General features: G+C 46.8%; 1 protein-coding gene across 3 annotated transcripts in view; it reads right to left on the bottom strand.

Annotated features, from left to right (window-relative positions):
- Nucleotides 1–21,739, bottom strand: part of CARHSP1 (calcium regulated heat stable protein 1) — a 46,584-nt gene that overhangs the window by 4,025 nt on the left and 20,820 nt on the right. For all 3 annotated transcript variants that reach the window (XM_052680178.1, XM_052680180.1, XM_052680179.1), the window contains 2 exons: nucleotides 12,474–12,666; nucleotides 11,948–12,070 (listed from right to left, as the gene is read on the bottom strand). In XM_052680178.1, coding sequence (XP_052536138.1) covers nucleotides 11,948–12,070; nucleotides 12,474–12,666 — 316 coding nt within the window. The remainder of the gene's footprint in view (nucleotides 1–11,947; nucleotides 12,071–12,473; nucleotides 12,667–21,739) is intronic.

Here is a 21,739-nt window from a genome sequence, read left to right on the forward strand (position 1 = left end):
CACAAGCAGTTTATCTTTCATCTAGTGCAAGCGAACGCTCCATCATCTAGCTGAGTGCAGTAGCTCATGAACATCAGCTAAGACTATCCACCATGCTGCTGCAGTGCTCATGCACACAGGTGAGTAAGCCATCAGTCCCAAAATCATAGAATCATAGAATCACCAAGGTTGGAAAAGACCTAAAAGATCATCCAGTCCAACCGTTCACCTATTCCCAATAGCTCCCACTAAACCGTGTCCCTCAACACAACATCCAGCCTTTCCTTGAACACCCCCAGGCTCGGTGACTCCACCACCTCCCTGGGCATCCATTCCAGTGCCTGACCACCCTTTCTGAATAGTAATACTTCCTCATGTCCAGCCTGAATCTCCCCTGCCGTAGCTTGAAACCATTCCCCCTGGTCCCATCACTAATGACACGAGCTTGATCGCCGAGGTCCGCGGCTCGGAGCTGTCTCTGTCTCTGGCAGAACCGCCGCGACTTTTAGCGAGGTACGTGGGGATTTAATCGCTTTCTTCATCGAGGATTCCCGCGACAACCGTGCGGACGCCGCTCTCAGTCGGGCTACTCTCGCGAGAGCAGCTGACGCAGCGCGGGCGTTGCCAAGGCAACGGCGGGAGATTTAAACGGGCGCAAACCGGAAGCGGCCCTTGATCGCCGCTACAAAAAGCCCTCGAGCTGCCCACCTGAGGCACATCAGAGGGGGTAGTACAGCTATCTCCCAGGCTGCCTTAACGTGGTGCCCCTAAGGTACCCCTGTCTGCACTCTCCTGCAAGGAGTCTTGTTATTTCTATTGGTGGTAAGTGCCAGGGCACTTAGCGAACCCGGCAATAGTGTGAGGGTAGGGGGCAGCAGGGCAGGGCTGATCACTTGCACCCCTTTGGGACTTTCTTGTTGAGTTAGTGAGCCTGCTGATTGCCATGGGTGCACCCCGGCAGAAGGCTTCAAACACAAAAACTGTGAAGACTCATGTAGAGGTCCCAAGCACACGCAGCAGAAAGACAGTAGCCAAGAAGACGGTCCAAAGCCAGACTGAGGTCTGGTGCATGCATAGAGGGGAGAAAAACGGTATGAAGTGTGTGGCGACTCAGACAGAGTTACTATCACGAGATGCTAGTGTGCAGGTCACTGACTGTGAGGAGTGCCACAGCCTGGCCTTTGCAATGCCACACGAAGGAGGCAGCACTTGTACAAGGTGTGAGCAATTGAATGACTTGCTCAGCCTTGTGATTAGCCTGAAGGAGGAAGTGGAGAGGCTGAGGACTATAAAAGAGTGTGAGAGGGAGATTGACTGGTGGTGTCAGTCCCTCTCAACCTCAGGTTCTCGGCACACAGACGAGGCTCCTCATGGAGCACATCAGCCCCTGCCACCTTACAAACACCTGGTAAAGGGGAACCAGCCAGCTGACAGCATTTCAGCGAGCCCCCTGTCCTCTCTTCCCCCTAACAGCAATTTGAGAAGGGAGGAGGAGTGGAAACGGGTACCTGCTCGGCGGAGGGGGCATCCCCCATCCCGACCATCCCCGGCTCCCCAGGTGCCTCTGCGTAACAGGTTTGAGGCCCTGGAAGTCGAAGGGGGGACGAGTGAGAGTGCGGTGACAGGTTCACCTGTGAGGTTGCCTCAGGCGAAGCGGTCGCCCCCAACCCTCAAGACTGCTTCTACCTGCAAGGACAGGAGGGTGATTGTCATAGGCGACTCCCTTCTGCAAGGAACAGAAGGCCCTATATGCCGGCCCGACCCTACCCGCAGAGAGGTGTGCTGCCTTCCTGGGGCACGGGTCAGGGACATTTCAAAGAAAATTCCTGGGTTGATTCGGTCTTCGGATTATTACCCACTTTTAGTAATTCAGGCTGGTGGCGACGAAGTTGATAAGGAAAGCCTGAGGTCTATCAAGAAAGACTTCAGGGGAATGGGGCGAATACTTGAAGGATCTGGGGTGCAAGTGGTCTTTTCTTCTATCCCCGTGGTGTCAGGGAAAGGTACAGGGAGGATCCAAAATACCCAACTCTTCAATAGATGGCTTAAGAGCTGGTGCAGGCGCAAGAATTTCGGCTTTTTTGACCATGGGGCAATTTACACTGCACCTGGCATGATGGCTGCTGACGCATGCAGCCTGTCCCTGAGGGGTAAGAGGATCTTAGCTGAAGAATTAGCTGGACTCATTGACAGGTCTTTAAACTAGGAATGAAGGGGGAAGGGGACAAAATAAGCGCCACTGGGGTTGAATGGGTCATTCGAGGGCTTGTACCAAACTCCATGGGCAATGACGGCAGAGTGCATAGGGAAGGACTAGGGCAGGGGGATGCTGGGGATGCTGCTGCTCTAGGGGATCCTAGATCCCTTATAAAGGTGGCGAGACGGATAGCCCGGCTGAAGTGCCTTTATACCAATGCACGCAGCCTGAGTAACAAGCAGGAGGAACTCGAAACTGTGATGCACTCGGAAAGTTATGACCTTGTTGCTATCACAGAAACATGGTGGGATGACTCCCACAATTGGGATACTGCCATCGACGGCTATAGACTCTTTAGGAAAGATAGGCGAGGTAGGAGGGGTGGGGGAGTTGCTCTCTATGTCAGAGATTGGATAAACTGTGAGGAGCTCCCTACGAGAAACAGTCAGGAACAGATTGAGAGCCTGTGGGTTAGGATTAGAGATGGGACTAATATAGGTCAGCTAGTGTTAGGGGTATACTACAGACCACCTGATCAAGGGGAGGCTGTTGATGAGGCTTTCTTGCTCCAGATGCGTGAGATGTCTGGCTCACGGGCTCTTGTCCTGGTGGGGGACTTCAACCATCCGGACATCTGTTGGAAAAACCACACGGCGAGCTGCAAGAGCTCCAGAAGGCTCTTGGAATCCATTGACGATAGCTTTCTGGTTCAGGTATTGGACAGACCGACCAGAGGTGAAGCGCTGCTAGACCTGCTGCTTACCAACGCCGAGGAGATCATCAAAGGCGTCAAGGTTGGAGGCTGCCTGGGCTCCAGCGACCACGCCCTGGTTGAGTTTGTGATCTCAAGCGATGTGGGCTTGGCAAAGAGCAGGATCAGGACACTGAACTTTAGAAAAGCAGACTTCAAGCTACTCAATGGATTGCTGGCCAAGATCCCCTGGCGCGCTGCCCTCAAAGACAGGGATGTTGAGGAGAGCTGGCGGCTCTTCAAAGATGCCCTCCTGGAAGCACAAGAGGTCTCCATTCCTCTGAATAAGAAAGTGGGCAGGCGAGGTAGGAAACCGGCATGGCTCAGCAAGGACCTGCTGAGAGAACTGAGGGCGAAGAAAGGGGTGTACAAGCTCTGGAAACAAGGCTGTGTCACCTGGGAAGAGTACAGGGATGCCGTTCGGACTTGCAGACGTGGGATCAGGGAAGCCAAGGCGCAGGCAGAACTGAACTTGGCAAGGGACGTGAAAAACAATAAGAAAACCTTCTACAGGTACATTGGCCAGAAGAGACAGGCCAAAACGGGCGTACCTACTTTGGTAAATTTAAAAGGAGAACTGGCTTCAACAGATGAAGAGAAAGCTGAGGTGCTGAATGAGTTCTTCACCTCGGTCTTCACTGGTGGCCAGGATTCTAGTCTTCTTCACGTCCATGAACCCTGCATCCCCAAACCTCTATGTGGGGACCAAGGAGGTAAATCCCTCCCCACTGTAAGGGCAGAGCAAGTCCGAGAGTACCTCCTTAGACTGAATGAATACAAGTCCATGGGGCCAGATGGCGTGCATCCCAGGGTCCTGAAGGAGCTGGCTGAGGTGGTTGCCGAGCCGCTCTCCATCATATTTGAGAAGTCGTGGCTGTCAGGTGAGGTCCCGGATGACTGGAGGAAGGGTCACGTCACTCCCATATACAAGAAGGGGAGCAGGGAGGACCCGGGGAACTACAGGCCGGTGAGTCTCACCTCCGTGCCTGGGAAGATCATGGAACAGATCCTCCTGGACAACATGCTCGATCACATAAAGAATGAGCATGTGATCCGAGACAGCCAGCACGGCTTCACCAAGGGAAGGTCATGCCTGACTAATCTTGTGGCCTTCTATGATGGAGTGACGGCATTGGTGGACGAAGGGAAGGCGACCGATGTCATTTACCTGGACCTGAGCAAGGCCTTTGACATGGTCCCCCACCACATCCTCATCTCCAAATTGGAGGGAAGTGGATTTGATGGGTGGACGACCAGATGGATAAGCAATTGGTTGAAAGGCCGCAGACAGAGGGTGGTGGTCAATGGCTCTATGTCCAGGTGGAGGCCAGTAACAAGTGGTGTCCCCCAAGGGTCTGTCTTGGGACCGGTGCTCTTTAACATCTTTATTAATGACATCGATGAAGGAATTGAGTGCACCCTCAGCAAGTTTGCTGACGACACCAAGCTGAGTGGTGCGGTTGATACGGTGGAAGGAAGGGATGCCATTCAGAGGGACCTCGACAGGCTTGAGGGCTGGGCTCGGGTGAACCTAATGAGGTTCAACACGGCAAAGTGCAAGGTTTTGCATTTGGGCCGGAAGAACCCCAGGCACCCGTACAGGCTGGGAGGAGTGGGCCTTGAGAGCAGCTCGGCAGAGAAGGACCTCGGGGTCCTGATGGACGAGAGACTGAACATGAGCCAGCAGTGCGCTCTGGCAGCTCGAAAGGCAAATGGGATCCTGGGCTCCATCAGGAGAGGGGTGGTCAGCAGGGACAGGGAGGTGATTGTCCCTCTCTACTCGGCTCTTGTGAGGCCCCACCTGGAGTACTGTGTCCAGGTGTGGAGCCCTCAGTACAAGAAAGACATTGAGATTTTGGAAAGGGTCCAGAGGAGGGCGACTAAGATGATCGGGGGGCTGGAGCACCTCCCCTATGAGGACAGGCTGAGGGAGTTGGGCTTGTTCAGCCTGGAGAAGAGAAGGCTGCGGGGTGACCTCATTGCAGTCTATCAATACCTGAAGGGAACCTACACCCAGGAGGGGAGTAAACTCTTCAGAAGGGCTGACAACAGCAGGACTAGGGGAAATGGATCAAAGTTGAAGGAGGAAAGATTTAGGTTGGATGTTAGGGGGAAGTTCTTCACAAGGAGAGTGGTTAGGCCCTGGAACGGGCTGCCCAGGGAGGTTGTGGATGCCTCGTCCTTGGACGTGTTCAAGGCCAGGTTGGATGGGGTCCTGGGCAACCTGATCTGAATGTGTGTGTTTGGTGGCCCTGCTAGGCAGGGGGGTTGGAACTACATGATCCTTGAGGTCCCTTCCAACCCAGGTGATTCTGTGATTCTGTGAGAGAAGAGGCCGACCCCCAGCTCACTACAACCTCCCTTCAGGAAGTTATAGACAGCAATGAGGTCTCCCCCGAGCCTCCTCTTCTCCAGGCTGAACATTCCCAGCTCCTTCAGCCTCTCCTCATATGGCCTGTGTTCCAGACCCCTCACCAGCTTTGTTGCCCTCCTTTGAACACGTTCCAGGGCCTCAATATCTTTCTTGCAGATAAAGGCCTTGTTATCTGAGCTAAAAAATACATTAGTACAGCACAACCTGTGCAGGACAGCAGTCCCACCTTAGCAAGGTATTAGCTTTCAACAGAATGCACTACCACACAGACATTATCCACACAGAAATACCAGCCTAGGAAAAACACAGTGAGTGGAAACGCTTGCAACTCAGATGTTATGAGCGCTGACAATACAAGTCAAAGCAGAAAGTCTACTTCTACTCAAGTACAACTGAGCCTCTGGAACAAATTGTAATGAAAAGTGTTTCTGCATCCGGCCTCAAGCGCCAGGAGCAGCTGCAGACAGGGTTTCAGCAAACTGAGGCACAGCAGTTAGTTAAAGCTGGAAATAAAGCAGCATCTCCTCTTAGCAGTATGGCCACCCACTCCACAACACCAGGCATCACTTTTGATTCCTGCACAGAGGATGAACGTGCACAGCAAGCAGTGAGCTCAGAAATCACCACTTTACAGGAAGCAAACAATAGGGATGCCCTGCCCAGGAAAAGATCTTAAGTTGGGCTGAAAGGATTTTTTCCATGAACAGAACTTTACTTGTTCTTTGAGAGCTCCTGTAAAACAGGAAGAGTTTTCAACACAAACATTTGAATCTGCAGAGTATTTAGAAGGTGTGGTTGAAGTAAAAGCACAGTGGGCTTCTGCTATCTCCTGCAGCACCAAAACATGCTCACACACAAAGGCAGCTGTTGTTTCAGGAACTTAAAAGCAATTACTTAAAAGCAATTGGAATCTGAAGTGAGAAATGAGTACAGCTCAAATGCTAAAAATGATGTGGACTTCATTGGGATGAGTTTGGCTTAAAAGGGAAACATGAATTACATATCAGGATGGGTTCTGCTAAGAAAGCGGTAATCAGTGCACCTCCAACCCAAGTGGTGCTGCTTTTTTATCCCTGAGAATAAGAAAAAGAACCCATAAGAACTTTTCTCAACTAGGAAGCACTTCTTACTGGACCAGCATTACCATGACAGCATCAGTTCCTTTCCTGTTTTCTTACCTTATTTAAACTGATGCTACAAGAAACCAAAGCTGTGTAAAATCTCATTCAATCCTAACAGAACTTTCTCTCATCTTCTGGTTTGCCATACTCCTTCTTGGCTGGACCCGATGAAGACTAATACTGTCCTTCCCAAAGTATGTGAGAAGGCTGTGACCACACAAACAGCTCGAATTTCGCACTCTGCTTTCAGCCATTAAACCTGTCTCCCACAGACCAGATATTCTTTTCATCCTTACAGTCAGTGATTCTTGGTGCCCACTAATATGAGATTATTAACTCATTGTCCTCTGGATCTTCATATGCACTGGGGACAAAGGTCTTTCTTTGCAGCCCAGTCACATCTATTTGTGAATGGCGTAACTGTTGTTCCTGGATATATGCAGATTTGCTCCAGCATCAGCAACACTAAGCAAGGCTTACAAACAAACAGCATCCAGCTTGTACAGTATTTTTGGTGGTGTCAAGAAGGAACAGTATAATGGCACCTGAAAGGTGATGAGATGGCTAGTCTGCAGGATGATCCTCCATCAGGAAGCAATTGCCTTAAGTGCTGCAAGGTAAATGAGCTGGAGGAGATCAGAGAAAGTAAACAGATCTTAGAAGACATTCTGTCTGCAGCAGCCACTCTGTACAAAATTTACCTGGATAATCTGGTACAGCAAGTTAAACACAGACTTTTAAAAACTATTTTTACTCTAACTACATATTAAACGTTGATCTAAAGCAGAGGTGGAGACCTTCACTGTTTTTTTAAGAGATCTGTATGCACATTCCTATTCAAACGAACGGATATTATACACACACATGCATATATACATATACACATATATACATATACACATGTATGTATATATATAATAATAAATTATATATATGTATATATTTCCTACCCAGAAACTTTAATGTTCTTTTATATATTAAGCTAAAAATAGGAAATGCTTTTTTGGTGTCAGTGTCAGAATGAGACAATAGAGTGAGTTCTATCTGATGCAGCAACTCCCATTTCCCAGCTCAGTCTCAGCCTGGTACAGTGGAGCATTTTATTTGCACTATTTTTAGGAAGCTGGGAGGTTATTAGGAAATTACCTAAATAAGGGCTGTTCTAGCTCTTCCTCCTCACAGCTGCTATTCATATTCCAGGGCTCCAGTTAAACCTCTGGGGACAAAGACTAAGTCAAATGGAAATATTTCTGAACAGAAGTTTTCAGTTAATTCTGAGCTTGTTGGCCAACAAGACTGACAGTTCCTACAGACCGATGGGCTGCGTTATCTTGTGAGCTCCTTAAAGCTTATTTAACTCTTCAGCATACCTCCCTGTAAACTTGCATCTGCACTAAACAACAGGACTCAGCACAGTAATGAACGATCCCGAGTTTCTAATTTTGAATGCATTCCGATGCAGCGTCAGCTGAGATCAGCAATGCCAGCAATGTCTTTATCGAGATGGTTGGCAGGAAAACCAGTAGCAGGAGTTGCCCACCAGTCACTCCTAACTGGGAAATACAAGTTTGAACAAGGCCCAAACACTGAGGAATCCCAGCTGTAAACAACCAAGATCTCTTCTATGAGACTGCCCTACTCTCTGAGGGCCCTGGTTTGGTCCTCCCACAGCTAGGAAGGAAGCTGCTCTTCTCTTCCAGTACACCAGATCCATCACACTCTTCCTCAGGTCTCCAGAGATCTCATGGTTTTGGAAATCCATGCTTGAGGGTTGTTATGTCTCCATACCTGCTCTGAACAGCCAATTCAACACTATGCAGCTCACTAAGAGGAAGAGAGTGATGATCACAAGAAGCAGAGCTTTCCAAAGATTTCCACCTGGTCTCAGGCTTCTGCAAGCACTCAACTGAGATTCCATCACAGCAACACCTACCGTTCACATCCAGAAGCCAAAGCCCTGGCTGCTGTGTTCTGTGCTTACTAACCAGGGAGCCCCTGTCCTCAGGCAGCTACCGTCTCCTTCACTGCCCACCACACTGCTTAACATACAGTACAAGTACTGACTTTCAGCTACCATGGCTTACACAGTTACGTAGAGATCCTGGAGAGGTTTTGCTATAAACACAACAAGCTGGAATTCCTATGTGCATTGGTGCAACACACAAGTTTTCTGAGCCAACTTGGGTGCAAAGGAGAACTCCTAGGAAAATCTATTCCTGTCTTACTAAGATCCAAACCCCTCCCCAAGGAAGAACTGATATTCTGCAGCCTCTCCCCCCTGCCCCCATTCCCCCCCCCACACACACACACTCAAAGTGCTCATTTCAGATACTTAACAGTTGCAGCAAAGCACCAGGAGAGACACACATCAGGAAGGAAATGCACAAAGCAGGCAAGATAAAGTGCCTCAAATATTTCGAAGGAAATCAGAAAGTGCAGATTTGGCTTCCCAGCAGCCCCAGAAACTGTTGTTAGTTCACAGGAAAGGAAGAGGGGCTGGATGAATCATTCCCCCAGCTCAAATTCAGATCTCAGATGGTTTCTAATTATCAGTTAATTTCCAGCCAGGATCATTACACTTCACTAGGAGAGCAGCCACACCGAAGATGGTAGCATTAATACTCTGCTTTAAATACAGTGACATAGCAGAAAGTCAGAGGAAAGCAAGTAGTGTGATGTCTCCACAGGCACAGGTAGCTCAGAAATTGGTTTCTGTAATGCAGTGTGACAGTGGCCAGGACACAGCTGGGTTCCTCACTACAGGAAGATGACATTGTTGGTACCTCTCCAGTACAGCCAGCAACAGAACAAGACTTTATCTCTACCTGGGACATCATCAGAAGATATCTTCTGCAGCTATCTTTTCCCCTGCCCCAGTTCACCAGAGTTATGGGTCCACAAGCATATTTTCCTGAGATCACAAAATAACATGTGAGGAAAACAAAACAAGTGCAGGATGCGTTCTGGGACACAAAGGTGCTGTGAGTCAAAGCACTGGGAGAAGTGTAGCATCAATTCTACAAAGCCATCATCAAACATGGGGTCAGGAAACTAAAGGCCTGTCTGCATTGCAGTATTTTCCCCTTCAGAGCCAAGCACTAGCAAACCACAGACAACCCACAAGCACTGCACATGCTTTTTGGCTCCAAGACGTCAGCTACTTTTAAAAAAGAAAATCCTTAATAAAAAAAAAAAGGTGAGGTCATTAATTCATCAGGGCTCTCCAGTGAACTGTCTCCTTGCCTTGTCTTTGCAGGCACACAGGTTTCAGCCCAAATCACAGTCTAATGCAAAGGCCCAGAGGATAATAAAAAAGAAAGTTTCCTTTACATGCTCACAACCATATACACTGGGAAAGGCAAGTGGGATTGCTATGGACTGCTCAAAACCACATCAACCTACTCACTGTGTTGGGCACGCCCAACTCACATCACCAGAAAAAGTGATCTGTGAACACAGAAGTTATAAACTTAAAAAAGAATGGTATCACCTATCTGCTACAGAGAATGAAGGGCCACAATGAAAGCAAGAGAGAGGTGGGTTGAACACCAGAAACATTTAGGAACCGGATCTGCTCCTTACAGGAAGGGATCAGCCAAGGAGGCAGTGGAACTCCATCACCAGATTGTTGAGAGTGGGTTGGGTGCCAGAAAGGCTCTGTCACCTTCCAGTAGCAGACGGGGCAGAGGAGGGCCCTCCAATTTTCTCATGTATGGTGAAAGAAGAACCTGCTCTGCTTTAAGAGAATTGCTGTGCTGCAGAAAAACTGCAGTGTACACTGCTCTGTGCAGCATGACTTACAGAGATAGTCTGGTCCCCATCAGTACTAATTCAAATATGAATCGAAGTGAAGCAATTAAAAATGAAGGGGATAAACATAACCCAAGGGCTGGGACACCAAACTGAGACCTGGGAAGCCACAGCTAAGGCTGGAGCATGCTATCCCTTGCCCAAACAACAGCCCTCCCCCTCTCATCCATTACTTGGGGGAGAGCAAGCTGAGAGCATGGCTGGGTAAGATGAGGGCAAGCAGAAGTGTCAGCAACATAAATATGCTGAAAATAAGAAATGCGGTTGCCTATGAACTTTCACAACCACAACTTGTTCAGTACTGTTTTTAGGATGGATTGACTGGGTGGAAGAAAGGATAAAGGTGGCACATTGCATCCAGGGTACACTCACTTAACCACAGCATATAGTTAAGAAGGGAATCCTGCGATGGGGCCTCGCACAAACCACTAAAATCACAACAGCCAAAAAAAAAGATCCTTGTAATGTCATATAGGACTTCAGCAAAGGAGATATTTTGGCTAAACAAACTAACAGTAAAACATCACTGGAGTTTGAATTACAGCTGTTTGGAGGGCAATCAAAGGCAGAAGCAGTTTGTGTACCCTGAACAGCCCATCATGCAGAAAACATTTCAGAAAAGCTGGAAAAATGCCAGCCTGCTCATTCTCAAAGGAGATGTGTTAACTGCATGGGCAGAAAAGATAACTGAGGGCACCTGAGCTAATTTGGTAAGGCTCTTATTGACTTACTATTGGACAACCACTCCAAAGAAAACAAATGAGGGTTACATAGCTTCAACACTGTAAGCAATAGCTAGACTAAACACTGATAAGTAAAAAGGTAAGTAATTGATGGAGAAAAGTAATCCTAATGTAGGCCAGTTTCAACCCCCATGCTGGTCAACAACCCCATCTAGAAACAAATATAAACTTGGAGATCACTCAAGCAATAAATAATGAAGACAGTCAGAGTGATCTGGATCCCTTGGCAAGCGGGGCCTATTCAAATCAAATGTGCTGCAGTGCAACAGAATATGAAGTCATGTATCTGGGAGCCAGGAATGCAAACCCTGCTGCCAGAAGATGACAGACTGCAACTGGGATTGCACCAAACCCTGATGCTGAAGAGGATGCAGAGGTCAGAGCAGATAAGCAAGTCAGCAAGAGACTAAGGACAAGAAGGGCTAATGCGATTATGGGATGTATAGAAAGAGAAGCAGCAGAAGTATGGAAGAAGATTCCTATCTCTACGTACTGAAAATACATCCACACAGCTATATTTTCTCCCTCCCCCCCTCCCTCTTCTTTTTTTTTTTAGTAACTTTTAAAGGCTGCAGCACACTTAGAAAAGAAACTGGAAAGTGTTTTAGACTGGAGGAAAAAAAAATACAGACTTGAAAAGCTCAATTCATTTGATTCATCAAAAGGTATATTCAGATATAACAGATCTTCATGAGTTCAAGGGAAAAAAGCAGAGCTACTAACAAACCCCCTAGCAGAGAAAAGGTTGAGGCAAAACAGCTTATTCTAGTAGACTGATAGAATGATCTACTAGTTCTCAACAGATTTATAGCAATACTGGCAGAGGTAAATTATCTTCTTTTTCTGTAACATCTGCGCAACTGCTTGGTATTAAGGACAGCTCATAGCCTGACGCCCTTAGAATGCGATATATCTAAAGCATTAAGTAATCAAGAAAAAACTGAGACTCCAGCTTTCTCAGCAGCAACTTACTCAGAAATGTGTACGAAGATGTCAGGCCCTCCATCTGCAGGGGAAATGAAGCCATGGCCTTTAGAGCGACAGAAACATTTACAGACGCCTTTGTAGATGGGACCCTCTGATGCTCTCACAGTTCTGGGAAATAGAGCACAAAGAGCAGTTCATTGCTGAGCACGGATGCAGAAGGTTCAGCTGCAGCACTCCAAGCAAACGGGCACAATGGTTCAAATAACCCATTCACTACACAGCCAGTATATTCCTCAGCAGCAACTATTTAATAGTACCAATCTGGTCTTAAAGAGAGGGAAATACTTCCAACTTTCTTTATCCAAGCAGACTACAGAAAACTAGAAGCAATTTAAGACTAATAAAATTCTAATCCCACGAGATTTTAAGGGGAAAAGATAACAGTAAAAGACCAAAGCACTTTCCAGATACAACAAACTCAACCTCGCTCCATCTAAGTGAGGGGCTGATCAATCTGCCCCAACGCAGTCACTTGGCTGTCCCCACTAAGTGCAGGTTTCCCAATACTCACGCTGAATACGTCCTGGTGCGCCGCGTGGGCAGGGGGCTGGGGATGAGGTACCCCCTCATGGGAGATGGGGAGCGATCTCTCGTCCTGCGGCTTTCAGGCAGATGGAGAGAACTGGACGAGTGCAGAGAGGAGGGGGACTGCTCCGAGGCAGATGCAGCAGGCTCAGAAGACATCCCTGATGCCTGAGAAAAACCTAGAGAGAGAAGGAGATCTGACTTACCCACAAATGGAAATTTTCATACAAAAGTCACAAATTCTTCAGCTTATGATTTTGCAAGAATATGACTCATTTCCTGTCAAAGTACATATGGACATAGTTTAACCAAAATCTCCTGCTGTTTCATAGACTCGTTTGAGTTGGAAGGTCTTTAAAGGTCATTTAGTCCAACCCTCCTGCAAGGAACAGGAACACCAACAGCTCAATTAGGTTGCTCACAGCCTAGTCGAGCCCGACCTTGAACGTTTCTGGGGACAGGGCACTCAGCACCTCTTTGGCAACTTGTGCCAGTGCTTCACCACTCTGATAATAAAGAGCTTTTTTCTTGCACCCCATCGAAATCTCCCCTCCTTTAGTTTGAAACTATTTCCCCTCGTCTTATCACAGCAGATCCCTCTAAAACAAGCAAACAAACAAACAAAACTGGTTCCCTTCAGCCTCCCCTTCAGGTTCTGAAAGCCACTCTCAGGTCTCCCTGGAGCATTCTCTTCTCCAGGCTGAACAGCCCCCGCTCTCCATCTGTCCTCATAGGGAGGTATTCCATCCCTTGGATCATTTTTGTGGCCCTCTTCTGGATGTGCTCCAATAGATCCATGTCTGTCCTGTACTGACTCCACATTTGGATGCAATACTGCAGGTGGGGGCTCACCAGTGCAGAGCAGAGGGGCAAGATCACCTTCTTCAACCTGCTGGCCACCCTTCTTTTGATAGAGCCCAAAAGACAGTTGGCTTTCTGGGCTGTGAGGGCACACTGCTGCCTCATGCCCAGCTTGCCATCCACCAGGACTCGCAAGCCCTGTTTGACAAGGCTGTGCTCAATCCTTTTGTCCCCCAGCTTGCACTGACAGTGATGGTTGCCACAGACCAGATGCACACAAGGCCTTGCATTTGGCTTTGTTGCACCTCATGAAGCTCTCTTGGGGGCACTGCTTGAGCCTAAGTCTCTCTGGACGGCATCCCATCCTTGGGTGTGTCAAACACCACACAATCTGGTGTCCCCCAGCTTGCTAAGGGTGTACTCAATCCCTCTTGATGTAATTGATGAAGATATTGAAGAGTACAGGTCCCAGTACTGACCCCCTGAGGGACAGCACTCATCACTGATCTCCATCCAGACACTGAGCCATTGACCACTGCTCTCCAAGTATGAACTTGCAGCCAGTTCCTTGTCCATTAAACAGTTCACCCATCAAATCTATATCTTACTAATTTGGAGAGGAGAATACTGTAAGGAACTGTATCAAAGGTTTTAGTGAAGTCCAGATAGGTGACATCAGTGGATCTCCCCTTGTCCATTGATGCAGTTATGCCATCACAGAAAGTCAGTAGGTTGGTCTGGCAGGACTTGCCTTTGGTGAAGCCATGATGGTTATCCTATATCACTTTCCTCTCTTCCATATGCCTTTACATAGCTTCCAGGAAAATCTGCTCCATGATTCTCCCCAGCATAGTCAGTAGTTCCCTGTGTCATCCTTTCTACCCTTCTAAGAAACTCAACGAGTTCAATTTTCTTCGTACAAAGTTGACAGCCTTTGAACTTGAACAAGGCAGCTTCATCAAAAGCAGATCACTTCATAACTAACACAAGATGTTTTAGAGTTTACTTTGCTCACACGCAGCAATGGCTCCCAGGGCTGAGATCAGCCTCAACATCAGGCATTGGCATGCCCCAGACAGATTGGGTTTGACAGCACAGTGGAGCTTCCTGCACCTGTACACAAACACATGCTACAAGAAAAAAATATCACAAAAAAAAAATGCAGAAATAAAGGCTACATCTTCACTGCTGGGGATTATTTTCACTATGCAGTGACCAGTGCTAGCTTCATTCACTGTGGCTGCTGCTTGGCTATTAGCACATCTTTTAGAGCTTATAACATCTTCAGCTCAACTAGAAGATGAAAATCACGTGTACTCCTTGATTCACTACAGGCAGAGTCATACAGTTTACTCTGTCAAGGATGGGAATGTGTGCAAAAACAGTAGAGCTGGAAGGTGATGGCTGACTGCATGAATCCCTCTGGCCTGCAGACAGCACGGTGTGCTTCGGTGGATCCAAGCCTGCTACAAAATTTCTGCAACGACTCTGTGTTTGCATTCAGACTCAACGTAGAATGAGACAGATTTGCTCTCAATCATGTCCTACAGTATAGGACCCCTTCTCAGCACACCAACAGTGATACATGGCTCATCACACAAGAAAAATCTCAAAGAATCTATGAGAAGAGAGGGAATGATGAGAAACAGCAGCACTTTTGCACACAAGTATGCATAGCTTACAAGTACACAAAGGGACAGATGGAAGAGAAATAAATCAGCATTGCTCTGGTGAGCAAACTCCCTTCCATCACCAAAAGACAGAATAAGTATTACAAAAATAACCAATAATTCGGTACGTTCTTAAATTAGAAAATCTAAAAATATCTGGATGAGTTAGCAAAACGTGTAGTAATATAGGTCAAGAAAATATCATGAAGAATAGAAAAGCTGTCTTTAGGTCCAAGACTCACTGAACTGAAATCTCATCTCCATTTTGCACCGTCCTTTCCACACCCATGCTCTCCTGCCCATGAATTATGGAGCAGCTCCCTCACACATTAGAGATGCAGCCTTCTTGACAGTGACAGATTTTCATTATTCCCTCCTGAAACTAATGAGTAAAATTAAAAAGGTCTTTTAAGAATGAAGTCACCGGGGAACAAAGGCATTTGTGTTTAATTGTTGAGGGTTCTGAGAAAGTAAAAGTGGATAGTCATGTTCACGCACCAGCTTAAGCTTTCCACCCTCGTCTTAAGTAGAACAGAGATGGAAACAAAAACATGGCTTTAAATTGTCCAAATATGGATGGCATTTACAATCCACTAGATAATGCTCTGCCCAGCATCACGGACAACATTCAGTTAAGACCAAAATAACACCAAAGGGATGTGATTTTCCAAGCCTTCTTCAAAAAGGCCTGCTGCAGTGAGCACTGCGAGGAAGTCTCCGATTTGGGAAGGCCTCTGCACTGGGCAGCCTGCTTTCAAGGAGTGCATGTTTTGAACTGGCAGGACTACAAATCTAATAGGTCACAGGAAAAAAAAATAAAAAGCTAAATGATTAAAATTTAAACGATTTTAAATGATTCAAGCCTCATTCTGATAACTCAGCATCTGACTTGAGCTTTTGCACAATTGAAAAAGCAGCTTTCACAGAAACGCACACTTTCTCTCCTCTAAATGTAAACCACCAGGTGACAAGCGAAGCGCAGAGCTCTGCACTCATCTGCACCAGCAGTCAAGCCAAACACAAAGCGCTGCCCAGCCCTATCCTGAAAGAAGGGCAGAGAGGCGGAATTTTCTCTCTTTTTCTTTCAAACACAGACGAGCCACAGAAATATTTACAACAAAACAGGTTAAATGGATTTAGAAGAGTGCTAATTTAGGTTATTGTTCTCATTTAGGTTATTTTTGTGCCCTCTGCTCTTCAGATATAAAGTAAAACGTCGTGTGGAACACGCAGTACCATTGCACTGCAAAACGCCTTTTCTGTTCACTGCCCACAGCCACAGCAGCCAAACTGCCTGGTACCTTCTGTCACACCAGCCCAGATGTGACAGCAGCTCTGCAGGGCAGATACATGGAGGCTGCCTGCCCAACAGAGAGCACAGCTCTGAGCAGGGCAGAGGCCTGAGCAGCCACAGGAAGCCTGCGGCTTTCCAAAGCGACTGGCTATTTCACTGCGCTGTTGCTCACACACAGATTCACTTGACAGCACTCCTCCTGGAGGAGCAGAAGTGCCAGCCCCACTTCTGTGCACCACTGAGCAGAGGCGAGGCTGTGCGCACACAGGGAAGCGCCAGCAAACACCAAAAATCAACACCCACACCCGAGTCCTCCCAGCCTGCCTCACTTGTGCAGGTCTCACCTTCCAAATACAGCTAGTGAGAATTTTTTCAAAGGTTTTCCTGACCTTGCCCTTGGCTCTGAGCCGAGCTCTGCAAAGCAAGATCAGCTCTCTGACAGCTCTCTACCTGCCCCACCCCAGCAGCTGAGTGAGATGCAGCTCTGACAGAGGAGGCAATCAGGGCAGGATCTCTTCTTCAGAGGAGGGCGACTAAGATGATCAGGGGCTGGAGCACCTCCCCTATGAGGACAGGCTGAGGGAGTTGGGCTTGTTCAGCCTGGAGAAGAGAAGGCTGCGGGGTGACCTCATTGCAGCCTATCAATACCTGAAGGGAACCTACACCCAGGAGGGGAGTAAACTCTTCAGAAGGGCTGACAACAGCAGGACTAGGGGAAATGGATCCAAGTTGAAGGAGGGAAGATTTAGGTTGGATGTTAGGGGGAAGTTCTTCACAAGGAGAGTGGTTAGGCCCTGGAACGGGCTGCCCAGGGAGGTTGTGGATGCCCCGTCCTTGGACGTGTTCAAGGCCAGGTTGGACGGGGTCCTGGGCAACCTGATCTCAATGTGTGTGTTTGGTGTCCCTGCTAGGCAGGGGGGTTGGAACTACATGATCCTTGAGGTCCCTTCCAACCCGGGTGATTCTGTGATTCTTCTCCTTGAGCCAGTGAAGTATTTTCATTCCTTCCATTATCTACTGACTGAAGGCAGTGTGATGGCAGGTAGTGACATTTCCAGGCGCTGCACTTCAGAGTACTCCAACCACACACTGCCTTCACCTATTTATTTCAACACACAGTTCAATCAACTTTGACCAAACACAGATTTATTTTAAGTACTGTAGGAATGTGCCACACTAAAACATAGACAAAATACAATGCATGGAACACAGTACACGCAGCAGAAATTTCTTAAGTTCTCCCCCCAAAAAATCATCTATGGAAATAATTACGGTGGGTGACTTGCAAGCGTCATCACTTCCCTGCACATTTACACATTGTTCTTCTGTCCTTTTTTAAGACTGCCCCATACCACTAAAAATACATCAAATTTGGGGGAATTTAAACATTCTGAACAGTACCACGATGCTACCAAGGAAACCTAGGTTCTTTTGAGCAAAGGAATCACCTCGGAAAAAGCCAGACCAGGTTTCCTGGAGCCTGTCACCCTGCCATGTCTCTCTGTGAACGATCCATTCTCACACTACTGGCATCACAACACGCTGAACAATTCTGCTCCAGGGCAGAACCCCAAGCAGCATGTCCCTTGCTCTCACCCACCGAAGGCATGCACACTCCCATTCCTCCCACTGCCTTGCTCTGATGAATGTGAGGGACCAAGGGCACAGAAAGTTTCTCCTTCCAGCTTAGTTTGCTTACGAGCAACTTTCCACAATTAATACTGGCATTTCAATTAACATTAAAACTTGGAACACTTGCAACACGCATGTGATGTGTCAACAGAAAGGATTACTGTACAAACATTATGCTCTTAGCAGGCCACAGTTGGAGACCAGGACACCACCCAACTGTCCCCACATTCAATAAAAGCCTAATTATAAGGCAGATAAAATACAAAGAAAATTCCTAGTGCTCATCTATGCATGCAGATTAGTTTGGATTAGAACTAGGAAAGTTTAAGCAGCAAAGTTTATTTGCAAGCAGCCCAACAGCAAGCACCCTTTCCCCAAACACCACGGCTGCTTCGTGTTCCTCCACCAAGCAGCTTGATGCATCCGAGAGCAGTACTGCTGGAGCAGCCCCAACCCACACTGCACAGCAGAGATCACAGAAAGGGATGGCAGGGGAACCAAGTCAGCAGCAGCCCATGAAGTACATTGATAAAGAGGAGTCATCTTCTTTCACTGTTCACGCAAACAGACAGATTAAAAAAAAATAAATGCGTTTAGGTTAAGGAACAGAGTAGGAAGTTGGATTAGGTAGGTGCACGTGTCACCTGGTTTACGGTGATAAAGACAGCTGTACCCCAAGTGATACCCCATGACTTACTGTAACAAAACTGCAGAGGAATCAAGAGCCTATTTTACTAGAAATCCCACATTTTCCGCCACCGATGCTGCTTTAAATTCTTGCTCTCAACTGCCCAGCACAAATAGCCAGCCAGAATCTTTTGTTTGTAAGCCGTCACAGGAAGCTGTACCCAGCTGGAGTGCATTAGCTGCCATAGGTGATAGCACTCACTAGGCTTTGCCTGAAGTCAGAGTGTACAGATTAACAACATATTAAATTTAAGACACCACGAGCTGAGGAGGAATGTGGTCAGTCTATAACCCCAATGGTTTCTGTTGCAGTGCAGTGATGCTGGTGTCACAGCATTGCCCAAATGCATGCCAAATCACTGCCAGGGACAGGAAAGCCCTGCACCAACCACTCCTCTCCTGGAGCAGAAAACACCACACAAGTACATAACATATACTGGCTTCTTCAGACAGTTAATCTTACATGTCTCACACAGGCTATAATAAAGGGAAGGTAATCAAGAAGAGAGATCACAGACTTCTGCAGTGACACAGGGGAACACCAGGATGACTTCATCCAGTCTGACACCAGTAGCCATAATGTCTGCCTAGGTCAGAGTGAAATACAAGGGGAGCACACAGGGTTACTTACTATCAACACCTTTCCAACATCCCATAACACAAAGCTTAAACAAAAGCTATGCCAGAGGTGGTACAGAGATATTTAATAACATACTAGGAGCTTTGCCAAACCCTTCCCAAGCCCTTTAACACCACAGTATTCTGTGGCAAGAAGTCCCACAGCTTAACCGACATATGAAAAAGAAAAAAATCTCCCTTTAATTGACAGTGAATATAAAGACATTAAGAAAGGACAGAGTTCAGAACACAGAGAACAGCAAATAAGATAAGAAAATAAAAGGGAAGGGCATAATATACAACAAAGGGCAGCATTAGCTCAGAGGAGCACACAGAGAAGAGTACAGGCTTATTCATAAATCAAGCCTTAAATTTTCCACTAGAGGTGACACAAATGGGAGAGAGACAGAACGGGGGGGCAGGCTACAAGCTTCTTTCTGTTCTTTTCCCTGCTTTCACATTTCTAACTACAAAAGAAAAACCTCGTGGCTTTTTAAAGCACATCTTAGGATTTCTAAATTGCTCCTGTGACTTCACACTTGAATGGCTGCAATTACTACTTCTTAGACAATAAACCCTCACAGTATCAAATAGTTCTAAAAAATCAGTTTGTCGATGAGTTAGGTGGTTTCACGTGGACCAAGAGCAAGATGTTATCTATTCAGCATCTGATGGTTTCCAACAAAGAATCACTGCTCGCACACTAGACTCCTGCTCCCTTCATCACACCATTAGCCAGAACTGGGAACTCTGTTCTTGGATAAAATGGCAACACTTAATATTTATCAACTTATTCTTGCTAAATAGGCTTCAATCACACTGAATGTACATTATTTCCCAGATGAAGCACAATACATGGCTGAACAGGGAACAAACTGTCCCTTCCAGCGCTTGCTCTCGAGCTCCACAATCTTCCTTTAGTGCTTTTGCAAGCCTGAAGCTTTGTTCCTGCCATTACTTCCATGTCAGTGCATCCCATGTGAGTTTGTTCCAGGAATTACGTCATTTTGGCAGAAAATATTTACACTAAAACACGTGTAACCTCTATTAAAGTGTCTAAGTCACTTACCATTGATCCACAAGGCAAAAGTGACTTACACAACACCATGCAATTGCAAGGAACGTAAACCCTAAGGTACTTTGGAGGAGCTCTTCCTCTTCCAGCCTCCTCACAACACAGAAAGTCAACCACAGTTATAGGTATGTTTGCTCATGTGCAATTGTGAGATCTCCGGGCTACTAAAATCCCCTGAAATATTTATGCGGCTCAAGTGTTTCTCAGAACAATTAGTTCACTGTGTTTTCTCCCTAATCAACATTTTAGTAGGAGAAAACAGATCACATTAGAAAGGTCTACAATCACGGAAGTTTGAGACCTTAAAGTATTACCAAAGGGAAAAAAAAAAATTCTCCTCTGAGGACAATTCATCTGCCAGCATCTTGCCAACAGCAAGAGGCAAATAACAGGGTGCTGAGAAAGAAGCCACTCACAAATAACTCAGCCACCACACTCATACCACAAGGCGCCCACAGACACCAGGTTCCTTTCAGTCCTGGCTCTGTCTTCTGACTGTTCTGACCTCCAGTCTCACTGCCCTGCAACACTTCACATCATTTTAAACATCCCTCCTGAAAATACTCCAATTGTCTCTCAGAAATTAATCAAAGGGCTTTGATTAAAACCTCATTTGGAACCTACATCAAAATCAATAAGTGACTGACAAATACACAATTTATTGAAATTTCATAGAAAAAAAAGCAAGTCCTAAGTATGTGACACAGTGGTGAAAAATATCTTAGTTTCTGTTGACCAGCAATGAAATGGTCTCAATTTCCATTGAAGTCCTTCCTTATGCCGACCCACATATTCCTACTTGTGTCCTATTTCCAAGGCTTATGCTATATATGTATAAGCTCACAGATCGCTGGCCCACTTCACAGTTGTATTTCTACTTTCCTTCCCTCTGCTGCATTTCTCAACCCAGCTTACAGTATAGCTCCCCACACTAGATGCAAGCTTCTGCTCATCCAAAAGCCCAGTCCAGCAAAGCTTGCAGCAGCAGGGGATGTTCAGCCCCTTGTACCCAGCACAACTCCGACAGAAACAAGAAAACAGGAATTTATCAGGACATTGCCAAAAAGAATTAATTCCAAGTGCAGGACTCTATGTCAGCATCTTCAAAGGAGTAAAACAATCTCAAAAGTGTTCAGCATAGCACCTTGCCTCAGGGAATTTGGGTGCCATGCGATTTAACTGCTGTCAGCTCCTTTCCTGCAGATTTTAACAGAAGTGCCCTCCCAAGCCACGAGAAAAGATAAGGATTTGTATTTCTTAAGAAAAGCTTCTGAAATCTGAACAGTTCCCATCTCTGCAGCCCTCCTTTGGATGCTCTCTCTCATAGTTTTATGTCCTTCTCATACAGTGGTGCCCAAACTGCACGCAGTGCTCAAGGTGAGACTGCAGCAGTGCCAAGCAGGGGGGGATCCCTATGCACACCTGGCTGCAGTGCTTGGAGCACCCCAGGGAACAGCTGTACCTTCCACTGCCAG

This window comes from Tympanuchus pallidicinctus, unplaced genomic scaffold (genome assembly GCF_026119805.1).
Source record: "Tympanuchus pallidicinctus isolate F22 unplaced genomic scaffold, pur_lepc_1.0 scaffold18, whole genome shotgun sequence".
NCBI classification, from domain to species: domain Eukaryota; kingdom Metazoa; phylum Chordata; class Aves; order Galliformes; family Phasianidae; genus Tympanuchus; species Tympanuchus pallidicinctus.